Below are 13,052 nucleotides of genomic sequence, written 5' to 3'. Positions count from 1 at the left end.
TATGAGTACTTCGTACTCCATGTATCATTATTGTTTCCGATACATTTGTTTTCTTTTTACTCCGTAGTAAAATATAAAATAATTTTGTAGAGTAATTTTTTCTACTTAGCATTAATAAAATAATAAAATCATCTTATAAAACCAATTTAAAGCTGACCAACCCAACCTATCAAGATATACGTAGATTACAAAAGGAGAAATGTAGACCGCTTGATAAAAAAAAAAATCAAGGGTTGATATTGTTGATGACATTGCAAAAGAATAAAGTACTGCTGGTAGTAGAGTGAATCATACAATGATGATGAGAGAGAAAACGCTGCGGCTAGGAGACGGGTTAAGGACACGTGGTTGATGCTCGTACTTTGCATTCCCACTTGACACGTGTTTATTATTGCCTATTCTCATGTTTTCTGGACGCGTGTCATACTATCTGCGACTTCCCAGGGACAGCCCCACACTATTTGCTTCTCTAACATTTTTTTATTTTATTTTAAAATATAAATATTTCTTGAAACTCTAATTTTTTTTTTTTAAAAAAAAAAATTTACTTCGTTTTACTGCAAGAAATAAAAAATTAAGAATTTCTACTCGATTTACTTATTGTTGGAATGGGGTTCTGGATTAATAATATTATCTGATGTAATTAGAAAATAGATGTACAGGGATGCTCAACGTGTCATCGTATCAATGCAGCCACATGGCATTTCTAGGCAATTTCCTTACCTAATTGAAGGGCATTATTGTCATTCTTGTGTTTTCCCCTACGGAGTATTATCAAGTACAGAAAAAACATAAACTGCAATAGTGTAAACGAGATTTAACAAATATAGCAAATTTCGATCTCATGAGTTTTTTTTTTACTATTTTTTATTTGTATTTTTTTACTTTTATGAATAACGGATCTCATGAGTTGAGTACTTGAGTACCATCTAAACATTTACTAATATAAGGTTAAGTTATTACTCTCTCCGTCCTTAAATTACATTCTTATTTCTCTCTGTTATGTGAAGAATAAATGTTAGAAGTAGGAATATTATTTAGGGACGAAGGGAGTACAATTTAAAACACTCTCTTTATCAGTAGGAATGTGCTTATTTTTATTTTGCAGGTCTTTAAAAATATACTTTGACCATCAATACTTTTACTTATACGTTAATAATAATTGTAAAATTTTGATATCATAAAATAACACTTCGAGATGAATATTTGATCACATGATTATATATTAATGAGAATATTTGGTCAAAGATTTAATATTTGACTATAAAGTCTATATAAAACCGAGCTTTTATTTTGGGACATAAAAAATAAAATTAAACAACTTTTTCATTATTATATTTGTTTGTCCAATTTAGAATAATGCATAGTTTAATATTAGGAAGAAACATTTGTTGATTAATTCCCTTGATTAGCACAAATCAAATTCAATAAGTACATTATTCTTAATTAAATTATATTCATGTGAAGTGAACAATGCTTAAGTAAGATGATTTCTACATTTCCTTTTGGTTCTTTATATGAAATCAATTATGGAGTATATTTTTATGTACATTACACATGATGTGTTAAAAGAAAAAAAAATGACATTAAAGGGATGAAGTAAAATTGATTATAACTCACTAAAAAAACGTAAATGAGTCGTACTTTTCTTTCGACAAAAAAGGAACAAAGTAAAATTGATTAGATAACTCGTTAGAACAATAAAAACAAGTGTAAATAAGCCGTACATTCTTTACAAGGAGTTGACTTTAACTGATTGATAGTACTTCGTGTCCATAAATAATATAAACCCGTTGTATACAAGAATCTATTATTGTTAATTTATGTAAAAACATGCTTGAATTTCAATTCTAAGATTTAAAAACAAGGTTATAGAGTTATTAGTTTTACTAATCTTTATTATTTTTTAGTTTTTGAATTTGATTTTTCACCCCTTTCTCCCCAATCATTCTTTTTTTTTTTTTGAAACCAATTTCTCCCCAATCATTCACTAACAGAAAAAAGAGAGAAAACTAGAGAGAGGGAGAAAGGAATGCTTTCACAGTTCTCTTCCCTCTCTGATTTTTGAACACTTGAGAGTCTTTTTTTCAAAAAAAAAAAAAAAAAACGATTGATAATTTCTTTCTTTCATACAAAACCCAAGAAAACGTTTTATGTTGTTTTCTGGGTTGAGTTCTCCACGTGTTGAAGATTAACAGTCCAATACCAAAAACCGTCTCTTTTCCTGTCTTTCTTCTTTCCTTTGTATCACTACTCATTATTTCACCCAATATAATTCTTTTTTTTTTTTTTTATTTTCCTATTTTTTGTGTAAATTTTTTTTATCAAAATTTTGGGTTGTTCTGAATCTGGGTTTCTCTCAAATTTCAGTTTCAACCCAAAATTTAATCAAAGATCAAAACTTTACTCAGAAAAAGATGAGAAAACAGCAAAATAATTTGGAAAATTTTCTGGGTTTTTGCTGAATTTAGGTGGGATTTAGTTAGAAATAGTGAATGGATAGTTCATCTCAGCTATATTCAAGTAGTACTTCAAAAGGGATGGGTGAAACAGTGAATATTAGCAGAGGATTTAGTATGAGTAGCAGTAGTAATAGCAGCAGACATAGGAGCAAAGAAATGGAGAGTTTATCATTAGAAATTAGCAAATATCCAAGAGATCTCTTGCAAACATTTCTGGGAAATAATACTAATAAAAATTCTGGTGGAAGAAATAGATCAGATGATTCAAAATTAGGGGAAGAGGAAGAAGACGATGAGGGTTTGAATCTAGGACTTGGTTTATCATTAGGGGGTAAATTTGGGGTAGATAAGTCTAAAAATTTGGGGGGTTTAATAAGGTCATCATCAATTGCTGGTACCATGCCTTTGTTTAGGGAGGATGATACCGGGGTTGCGTTACCGCCAACCCCGGGAAATAATAGTAATAGTAATAGTAATAATAATCTGGTTAGAACCTCCTCCTTGCCGGTTGAGACGGAGGAGGAGTGGAGGAAGAGGAAGGAGATGCAGACATTGAGGAGGATGGAGGCGAAGCGGCGCCGGTCCGAGAAGCAGAGGGTTTTGAAGGAAACTGGGGGTGTTGGGGGTAGTGGAGGTAGTGGTGGGGAGGAAAAAGGGGTTGAGGGGTTGAAGTTGAGGGCTAGGTTAGAAAGGGAGCAACAATGTTTGGGGTTAACTAGTAAGTTGATTGGTTCATCAATGGGGAATTTGTTTGGGTCATCTAAACCACCTCCACCTAGTAATAATTTTGAGGTTAAAGGGAGGAGAACTACTTTTGGTAGTTTGCAAGGGTTCTTGATTGCTCAGGATCAAGCTCAGGCTCAGGCTCAGGCTCAGGCTCAGGCTCAACCGCAGCAGGGTTCGTCTCAGGGCTCAGGGGAGTCACAAGGGGGTACTTCCTCTGATGCCTCTGAGCTTGAGAGTAAAACCCATCAAGGTATCATTTTCTGTCATTGATTGAACATAAATAAGCCCTAGTTTTTTTTTTTTTTTTTTTTGATTGATTGATTATGTATGTTTTCAGGTTGATCTTGTTATATCTGCTTGTTATGGTTCATTTTGTGCAATCTTGAATTCTTTTTATCGTTTGTGTTTGGATCCTCGATCGATGGTTGTGTACTTGTTGATTTTATAGTTTCTGTACTTCAATTTGATTTGAATTGAATTGGATTGGATTTGGTACTGTGTCTGTGAAAGCTAGGTTAGTAGTTAAAAAATTGCTTTTGGATTTTCTGTTATTGTACCTTCTCTTTATGCTGTAATTTTGTTCGAGTGTATTGACTTGCTTTTTATTTAAACTTCAAATTTTGGATTCTTATAATTTTGTTTGCACGGGTAACATGCCTTGATAATTCGTCATTGTTTCAACTGGTTGGAGTGGGATGTTTAGTTTGTCGCCGTTTCCAGCCAATTACAATAGTCTTTAGTTCTTCTATTGCTTGCTATTTGTGGTCTTCTTGTTATAATTTAACTCTCCAAAATATTTTAATGATACCGTTTCATGTTTTGTTGTTTGTAGTTTCCTTTAACTGATGTGAGATCCTTAATTTGTTGCCATTTATAGTCAATTTTGATTACCGTAAGTTTCCTGATGACATTTCTCCCACATTAGTGTGGTCATTGACTTAGCTATCTAGTTAGATTTCCATTTCTTGACAGTTGAGGGTGATGCTGTAATCACTAAACTGCAGGGCCTTAATTATCCGTCTTTGTTTTCAATTATCCATAGAGAACATTGTCTTCCCTGGTATGTCATTTGCACTTGGAGTAAGAAACTGAATTTCGTTTTTCCAAGTAATAATAGTTTGTTTCCACTAAGAAAGGCGCTTGGGAGTACATAGATGGTGATGTGTAGAAGCAAATCAGATCCATAGCAAACATAATTTTCTGATCTTTATTGGTTTGTCAGGATTGAGAATGATACGATGATTATTGCTTGATTTACTAAGCTGGCAAAGAGGTTTATGTGGACATTTTGGTTTCTTTATTTATGTGCGACATTAAAATTTCTCCTTTTCTCATCAGTGAACGACTACGTATTTTTAATTTCAGTGAAACTATAGTATCATGTGTATTACGTGCTTTCTTTCTCATAAATTGGGTTATTTGCCTAGATTCTGTGGGAACTCTCTGCAATTTTAAACCATTTGGTTCCTAACTGAATGAGCATAAGTAGGCCTCTTTTTGGATAGGCGCATTAGGTGTCATTTTGTTGAGTGGGACGATGAGCTCATTGCAAGAGTAATTTCGTGGATAGGAAGTAGGGAGAATAGGCAATCTGTATAGATTGACTAAACATGCCACTTCTTTTTCCGACAGTAAATCATCTGAGTGTGTGTCATTTATGACTGTTGTCTCTTGTTTCTGATCACAGCCTCTGGCTCTAAATTAGGTTTATCCAACATTTTCAAGTGCAAACCATATCTTTTAATTATTGATCTTCAATCTCCTTTTCAGCAAGCGATCAATCCTTATTAACCAGACCGAGAGATTTTGCATCCTTTTTTATTTTTTTAAAGGCCGTCTATTAGGGGTCCATGTTTAGTTATAGATTTTTAAAAATAATTTGACACTTTCTACTTCTTTTATTTGTATCTTATACCTTGTATCCTACTGTGATCTTTCTTCAAAAGGCTAACATACATCGTTTTATTACATAACAATTATTTGGAAGCCAAGTATTTGGATTTTTGGAAGTGCGTCTTCAGGAATATTTTTTTCTCGTGTTCAATTCTCTAGTCTCTACTTCCCTAGGATTGCTTGCCTAGACTTCATCCTCTCGGATCTACTTTTGGAATGTGTCTCATATATTGGAGCTGAGGGGTATAAGGTTCTGATGGGGAAACCTTGAGACAAATTGAAGTTGAAGAGCAGTGGGTTTATATGATTTTGCGGTTTCTAGAACTTTATAAACCTGATGTCCTCCCAGTATCCTCTGATCTTAAGTGTCGGAATTATTTTTTCAAATTTATACAACAAAGTGGCATTTTGGTAGGTATATAGTTTCCTGTACCCTGTAGTACATTGCAGAAAGAGTCAGGTACTATTATGGCCAATCTTTAAGGCAGCCTGTGAGCTGATTTATTTCTCTTGTGTATTGAGTTCACTGGTTAGTAAGTAGTTGAACCAAAAAGGATCACTTGTTTCTTGTCGGATGTGCAAATGTGTATGTTGGGAATCTCATATTATGTATTGCTCCGTAGTAGTAGTTCCGCTGCCAGGGTTTTCATGCAGTTCAAATCTTGGTTAATTAGATGAGGATCTGGGTAGCTAATTTCACTAATTCCAGTTCAAATTAAAATTGTGTCCAATATCTAGCTGGTACTTCAGAATTAACAAGGTTGGTTAGACCTTGAATTGATGGAAGGAACTTCTGTATTTTGTTAAGTAGCTCTGCATACATTTGATTCTTCCGTATACCTCTTCTTACTGTTTTTTTCTGTCATTTGGTTACAATAACCTCGTGCCTATGGGAAGTTATAGAATTGAATATTTTTGTTTACATGCTCCATTTATATTGACGAGTACCTCATTGTGGAGATTTTGAGATGTACACTGAAGCCTGAGCCGACTTTCCTACATGGAAAATTCTGGACTTGTTCTCACTTGAAATATTTGAAATACAGAAATTAAGGTTTCATTAATAATATCTAAAGCGTTGGTAATAAAAATGGGTTTCTGTTTATATTGGTTCTCAAATCTTGTGTTATTTCTAATGTTCATAGGATCAAGCAGCTGTGGTGATACAAGAAGCCCACCTAGTAGTACTCATTCCCTACAAGACCGAGGTAGCCAAGAAACTATTGGGCCCTCGGGAACCAAAGATAACCCTTTCCACCGAGCTAGTGGGCCTGAACTGGAGAGCTCATCTAAGCAGCCTGAGAGCACAGACAATAAGAAGAAAGAGACAGCATCGGGTGGGATAGAAGATATGCCATGTGTGTTCACAATAGGAGATGGTCCAAATGGTAGAAAGGTGGAAGGGATCTTATACAAGTACGGGAAAGGGGAAGAAGTGCGCATAATGTGTGTTTGTCACGGGACCTTCCATTCTCCTAAGGAGTTTGTCAAGCATGCCGGTGGCAGGGATGTAGAGCACCCTCTTAGACATATTGTTGTTAGCCCGTCTACATCTCCCTTCCAGTGACCTCTGATGGAATTCCCCTCTCTAATGCAACCCGGTGAAACATATAATATTGGTTTGATTTCAATGTAGAGTTATTTGCTAATGGATATGTAAGCTTCTTAGCCCTCTTTTTATTTATTTTTTCTTCTTGAGGATCTTTTTGTTACCTGGAGCTCACTTACATGTGAGGAGAAATGGTAAGAGAAGGCAAAACATACTTTTGCCTTGATACAGGCTGGGAACAATTTTGTTGTGCTTTTTTTTTGTTCTTTTAAATTCCTTAATCGAAGGATGAGGTCCAACTAGGTATGACAGTGATTGAAAGAAGAATGAAATCTTTTGCCAAGTACTATATGCAAATATCTGAAGTGCCTTCAGAGACTTGAAGGCATTGAAACATCGTTGCAAATGCACCATTTTTTTCCGCATGGTGAGATATAGTCTTTAGTCTTAGGCCTGGATGTTAAAGAACTAGCCAACTGCTCTGGCCTTCAATCTCGAGTGTACTTTAATACTTAGATGCTTAATGGCATCCCAAAAAGGATGCAACAACCATAATTGTATTGAATATGACCTCTACATTGAAATGAACACAAATTTGAGAAGAAAATTTTTTCTCTGTATCTTTTCTTCTAAAAACTTTTTATAGTGAAGCAATAGGGGTCACAAGACTCCTAACCCATGGTTCATAAGAATCATAACAAAGTTCCAATTCAGCCATGGACAGAAGTCGGTGTACAACCCGTGGGCCGTGGTTCATAACAAAGTTCCGATCTGGCCATGACCGGAACAACCCTCGGTTGTAAGAGCATAGACGTTGAAGATGGTGTGCTACGTGCATGTACACCGTTGGTAATAACGAGCATATGTTGCTTTTGTTAGGTTAAAAGAAAAAAAGAAGCAATTGAGTATTAGATTTAACAATTTAAGGCCAGCTGTTTGTACATAAATGGGGTAGTCAAAGATATAAGATGCATCAACAATATCTTGTTCGATTTCCTCGTCATCCATTTTTTTATTTTGCTTTTATTAGTTGCCTTTCATTCTATGTACTAGTGTCTCTTTTAGACATGCCAAGTGGGCTAATTCCTTTGCAAACCATTCTTTGTAGTTTGTAATACAAGGCACATTTTACATTATTATACTTTTTGTAAAGGGACTTTCAACTTTCAAGTGTTTCAATATGGGAAATTTCTAGAATCTTTGGTTTATATTGACTATTTTAATTGAAGATCAAACATATACTACGTATTTGAAATTTACATTGGTTCTTTGAGCATGTCTTATCTCTTATATGAAAAAATAAAGTGTGATAAAATTGGTTACTGCGAATATATGTGTATAAATTATTCTTCGGCAAATAAAAAAGATAAATTAACATACATTAACACTATTAAAAGGAATTAGGAAAAAAACACACATGATGAAAAAGGTTTTAGATATACATCAAATAATTGCAAATCAATTATACTTTGTATAAATTACCGTGATACTTTATATGAGCTATGTCAAATATATAAATTAGTTATGATTTTGATTGTAAAAGTTATGATATTTTTTCTGAATTTGTGGTTTACAAATCTTTATTATTGTAGATGCCGTATGACTATTATTTAATGATATTATTACTTCCCGTTTAAAAAAAAAAAAAAAAAATTTACCGTGATACTTATACTTCGTATATATTTACACAAATACTCACTCCGTTTTTAAATACTTGCTCCACTTTCCTTTTCCGACCGTTTTTAAATACTTGCTCCATTTCCTTATTTGGAAAACTTTTACAATATTTAATTCATTTATCTCACCTAGTGGACCCAACATAAATCATATTTTATTAATTTCATAATCTTTCTCCTCCAATTCTCTCCACTACTTTTGATTTTTACAATTTTTTTATTTTTTCATCTACCCCACTACCTCTATATTTTATTACTTTCTCCAATTTCTCCTAAAACTCCGGCGCATGAAGAATTAGAACAAGTATTTAAAAATGGAGTAAAAGTCATCGATTTACATAATTGAAATGAATTAAAATAATGCCTTTTTAAGCCAAAACCAAAAGAAACTCAAAAAATAATAAAATATTATTGCTTCATTACAAATTTAACTTTTCCATTTGTCTAATTTAGTTATTGTTGATATGTGGATTAAAATTTTAATAAATCTATGTAGTTATAAGGAAAAAGTGAATAAAGTAAAGAAAACGAAATTTGAAAAGTGGAGCAAGAATATGAAAATCTCCTTAAGAGAGAAATCGTGCCATAAATCCGTTGTTTTACAATAGTGTCAAGTTGTTTCCACTAGTCATCATCAATATGTAAGATCAAGAAGTTTTTGGAACAAAGTAGATGTCATTATTGGATTTACTGGTGCAAATAATAAATCAATGCGATTGTATGGAGTTTAAGAATTCTACTTACCTTTTTTTTTAAAAGTAAAATCTATTTCTAATAAAGAAGTTTCACTACGAAATATAATTAAACGAAGTAAAATCTATTTTTAAAACTAAGCATTTTACAACTATCAAATATGATAAATATGCATCAAAATTTTGTCCATTTATACGGATGAGGTAGACCGATAACTGTGGAGTTGGTATCATCACTGATTCTGCCTAATGCTTTCGAAGGACAAGAACCCATTCCAGTCCAAGCTATCCACAAGCTATTAGCTGCCAATATAACTAAGTGTCTCACATTGTCATGATATGCTAAGCGTCAATAGTAGCTTCAGCTTGACAAGAGAGACGATTCCTGTAAAATTAAGTTCACAATTAGCTTAGCAATAGCAAGTGGTGCATACTTCTTTAAATTATGTAATAATGGATCAATGGCTCTTATATTTACTGAAATAATGGGAAAAACACCAGTTTTTATACTACAAAAAGAAAATTTGTTCTACATAAATAAGCCAAAATAAAAGTTAAAAAATTATACTTATAGGTAGAGCAGTGTATGGGAGAACATTGGAAGAAGGCATAAATTATATTTTCCAATTTGAATTACACAGAAGTTGAAGGAATAAAAGGGAGTGTATTACAAATCCAAATATTTAAATGATTTGGTTTACTGATGATGAGTGTATGAGGATTAATCACTCAATTATCAAGTAAATAAGGGAAATTAAATCACTCACTCCATTTCTCCACTCATTCTCCCTAAACTCTATCTCTCCTCTCATTCTCATTCTCTTTATACATTATCTCTCCGCGCATTCTCTTAAACATAAAAAAAGTCACCAATTCACCATTCTTCATTTCTACCAATTCTATGTAACAGCTTTCAAGTGTACGAGTGCTATATGATATGCAGCTGCCTCATATAAACTATATGCAAATGATCTTAAATCAGACCAGGCACAATTTCACTCCGGCCTCTTAGACGGAGTAGTCCCTCACTTCATATATTATCAAGACAAATTTTGAAACAGAGAACAAGTGCATCATGAATAAACTACTGTAACACAGCCTCATGAAGCTATTGGATGTATACACTCCCATTAGCAGACAGGTAAAAACAGTTATTAGTTGCTAAATGCCTTATAAGAATCTTTTTGAAAGTCCTAGTCAAAGTTTAAGGAAACATAATATCCATACAGTAGAGTGATATAGTCATATAGTGAATCATCGAAATACTTATTCTGGGATATAGATTATATTTCTAAAAGTGAATAAGATGTTTCCTTCTCTAAGGGAAAAATGCCACATTTCCACCATGTTGCCTTTTTTTTTTTTCCCCTCCCTCCCACCCCTCCCTTCTATATCCTCTATCCTGTCCTATTTAGATGACATTTTTCATGAAGGTTAAAGCTGATTTCTATAAAACTTGATTTTTCAGGAATGTTAGTCAAGTAAATAGAGATGGAGGAAATATGTACTTATGCACGAGAGGCAAGAAGTAGATAATTATTAACCCCATTAACTAGGTTAAGCTTATATAGGATTAACCAAATAATGAAGATATCCTCAATTCCATTTCTATCATTCTACTCCTTTAAATTCTTGCATCAAGTTAGTTTCTATCCTTACATTTTTAGCTTACAATTATTTGGCAGTTCTACTTCATATAGTAGCACTTCATTTTACATATCTACCCCTTCGAAATATTATCAGGTATCTTTCATTTTCAACTGTCTAGCATGTTCACTTATCATCGGTTTGATACAAATAAGAGGATCTTGAAAAGAAAACCACAATTCCATTTTTTCTAATAAAATATTCTGACTTCATATTTTTGTTACTCCTTTGACATTTTTGTAGTTTGACATTGCCAAGTACCGACAGCCCAACAACTTGGTGCCACACCAGGCAAAGCAGACCTCAATTGGGTATCTGTTTGTCGGAAGAAAGGCCATTGTACAAACAGGAGACGTATAAAATCAAATAAGAGCAAAATAAATGGATATGTTGACTGCTTTAAGTATTATCCTTGGTCATTGCATCACAGGAGGTCTTTGCATTTGTCAGAACTAAGTTACTTCGTATCTACTCATTAAGGTGAAAATAATAGGTTATTATTTGAACAATTCTTAAGCTTTTCCAACTATCTTTTTTCTGCTTCACAATGTCATACAGCAAATTTTATGCATTCAAACTTTTGCACTAGCATACAAAGATAACACATTAATTGGTATTTTATGATTTGTTAGGTCGTTTCGATTGAAATTCGAAAGACTTGTGAGTCAAAGTTGCTGATTTTGATCTAAGACATGCAGATAACTTTGAGCTAGGATTGACTAATCTAGTAGGTCTTATTCAGGTTTGATTGTGGAGGACGACACTTGTAAAACTTCATTTGGATCTCCTTAGTTCCCTAAACTATCCTTAACTTTATGCATAGTACAAGGTCATAAGTTCTGGAGCCAAACAATATATAAATGGGAGTATAGTACATACACATACCTGACAGTTACACATCGGTGGATGGAAAAATTAGACTTGGAACAAAACTTGCAACGCGAGATTTCCCCAACTTTTTCCAAGTTAAAATTGGTGTGTACTTCATTGGCTTAGAGCTCGGGTTGATAACCCCTATCGTAGAATCTTCCAGCAGGACATAAAACTTGCCGGTTCCTGTGAATCCAACAATGCCTTGGCATGATCTTAACCTCAAGTATCTGGAAAGACGAATAGATTCTATCTTCCCAGGACTCTTCAACATACTTATACTTATATCATCACGTATATTCATCCCACATTTAGACAGACATCCTCCCATGACACATAAAAATTTATGGCGATACACAGCATCCGAAACCAAATCCAAATCGACGGATGAATTTAAACGTCTCAAGGGCTAAATCAAAGGCAAGAATCTTACGACCGAAATCATGCACCTCAGACACAATCCAATACAGAGTCTCATCAACCAAAACTCCTTGCCTTGTATGGAATGCATAGGGGTTCCGAATAGGCTCCTCGCCGTGATTAAATCCAATCTCTTCATACTCATCCGTCCTCAATGAAACAATATCTTTATACAGCTCATCAGAAATTCTTGTCCATTTATTCGATTTTGATGAAAAAACATGCACCCAAATCTCTCGAGAATCATTCAATTCAAGAATTCTAACAATCTTATAATCATCAATATCGAAACATACCCAAATCCCCACGAAACCCGGCAAGGAGAATCAAGTGACAAATCAGGGGCCATATATTTCTTAAATTTGTCAGTAATTGGGTTCCACAAAATAAAGAAAAACCCAGAAAAAGAAGCTAAACAAACCAACCCATTACATGTTCCAATCAAAACAAGGTCCTCACCACTTCGAAAATCAAACCCTAATTTGATCAAATTCTTGTCGGAAATATCATAAGAATCATCAGAATTACAAGAAAAGAGGTAAAATTTATTCCTGTATTGGATAAATATGAAATGGGGAGGGGAAAAGAGAGAAAATTTGAGGTGGGTATTAGCAAATTGGGAAGAAGAAATAGTTTCATACCATTGTTTGGAAACAGATTTGAATCGAAGAAGAGATTCGACGGGCAACTTTGTAAGAATGTGCTGGGTAATTAGATCGTCAGGAAGGTGTCGTTGTTCTTCAACTGTGTTCGTTGCATCTGCAATTTCTCCCATAGTGTTGTTGAAGCTGGGAATTTGATGCAGTTGCTTCGGTTTTTTTTTTTAGCGGTTATACTTTTTATTTTATTTATTTATTTATTTTTATTATCCTAAGATCTTACACTTTTTCCATTGATCAATTTGTATTTTCTCTTTTTTATTTTTGGATTTGATATAAAATTAATTATCCGATTATTCATGGTTTCAATAAGAGTTTAAACATTCAAGATTTGTATTGCTTTTTTTTTTTTAGAAAGTTTTGTATTGATTTATTATGGATAAATTTGTCACCATGGATCGAATTAGGAATTTAAGCCCAATCAAATTAAGATTTTTTATTTTTTATTTTTTTCGGGA

General features: G+C 33.6%; 1 protein-coding gene and 1 pseudogene across 2 annotated transcripts; one reads left to right on the top strand and one right to left on the bottom strand.

Moving 5' to 3' along the window:
* Positions 1–1,982: 1,982 nt before the first annotated feature.
* LOC145562241 (ninja-family protein AFP2-like) lies at positions 1,983–6,858 on the top strand. Its single transcript, XM_081622450.1, has 2 exons — positions 1,983–3,438; positions 6,227–6,858. The coding sequence occupies exons 1-2, from the start codon at positions 2,496–2,498 to the stop codon at positions 6,646–6,648; spliced, it is 1,365 nt and encodes a 454-aa protein (XP_081478576.1). The 5' UTR covers positions 1,983–2,495; the 3' UTR covers positions 6,649–6,858.
* Positions 6,859–8,961: 2,103 nt separating this feature from the next.
* Positions 8,962–12,976, bottom strand: LOC145563547 (F-box/kelch-repeat protein At3g23880-like; annotated as a pseudogene). Its single transcript, XR_014094556.1, has 2 exons — positions 11,531–12,976; positions 8,962–9,383 (listed from the first exon to the last, which is right to left on the bottom strand). The product of XR_014094556.1 is annotated as an F-box/kelch-repeat protein At3g23880-like (transcript).
* Between the last annotated feature and the right edge of the window lie 76 nt (positions 12,977–13,052).

This window comes from Chenopodium album, chromosome 10 (genome assembly GCF_948465745.1).
Source record: "Chenopodium album chromosome 10, dcCheAlbu1.1, whole genome shotgun sequence".
Classification (NCBI taxonomy): Eukaryota; Viridiplantae; Streptophyta; class Magnoliopsida; order Caryophyllales; family Amaranthaceae; genus Chenopodium; species Chenopodium album.
The sequence above is the reverse complement of the archived record's forward strand: the minus strand, read 5'-3'. Positions and strand labels throughout refer to the sequence as shown.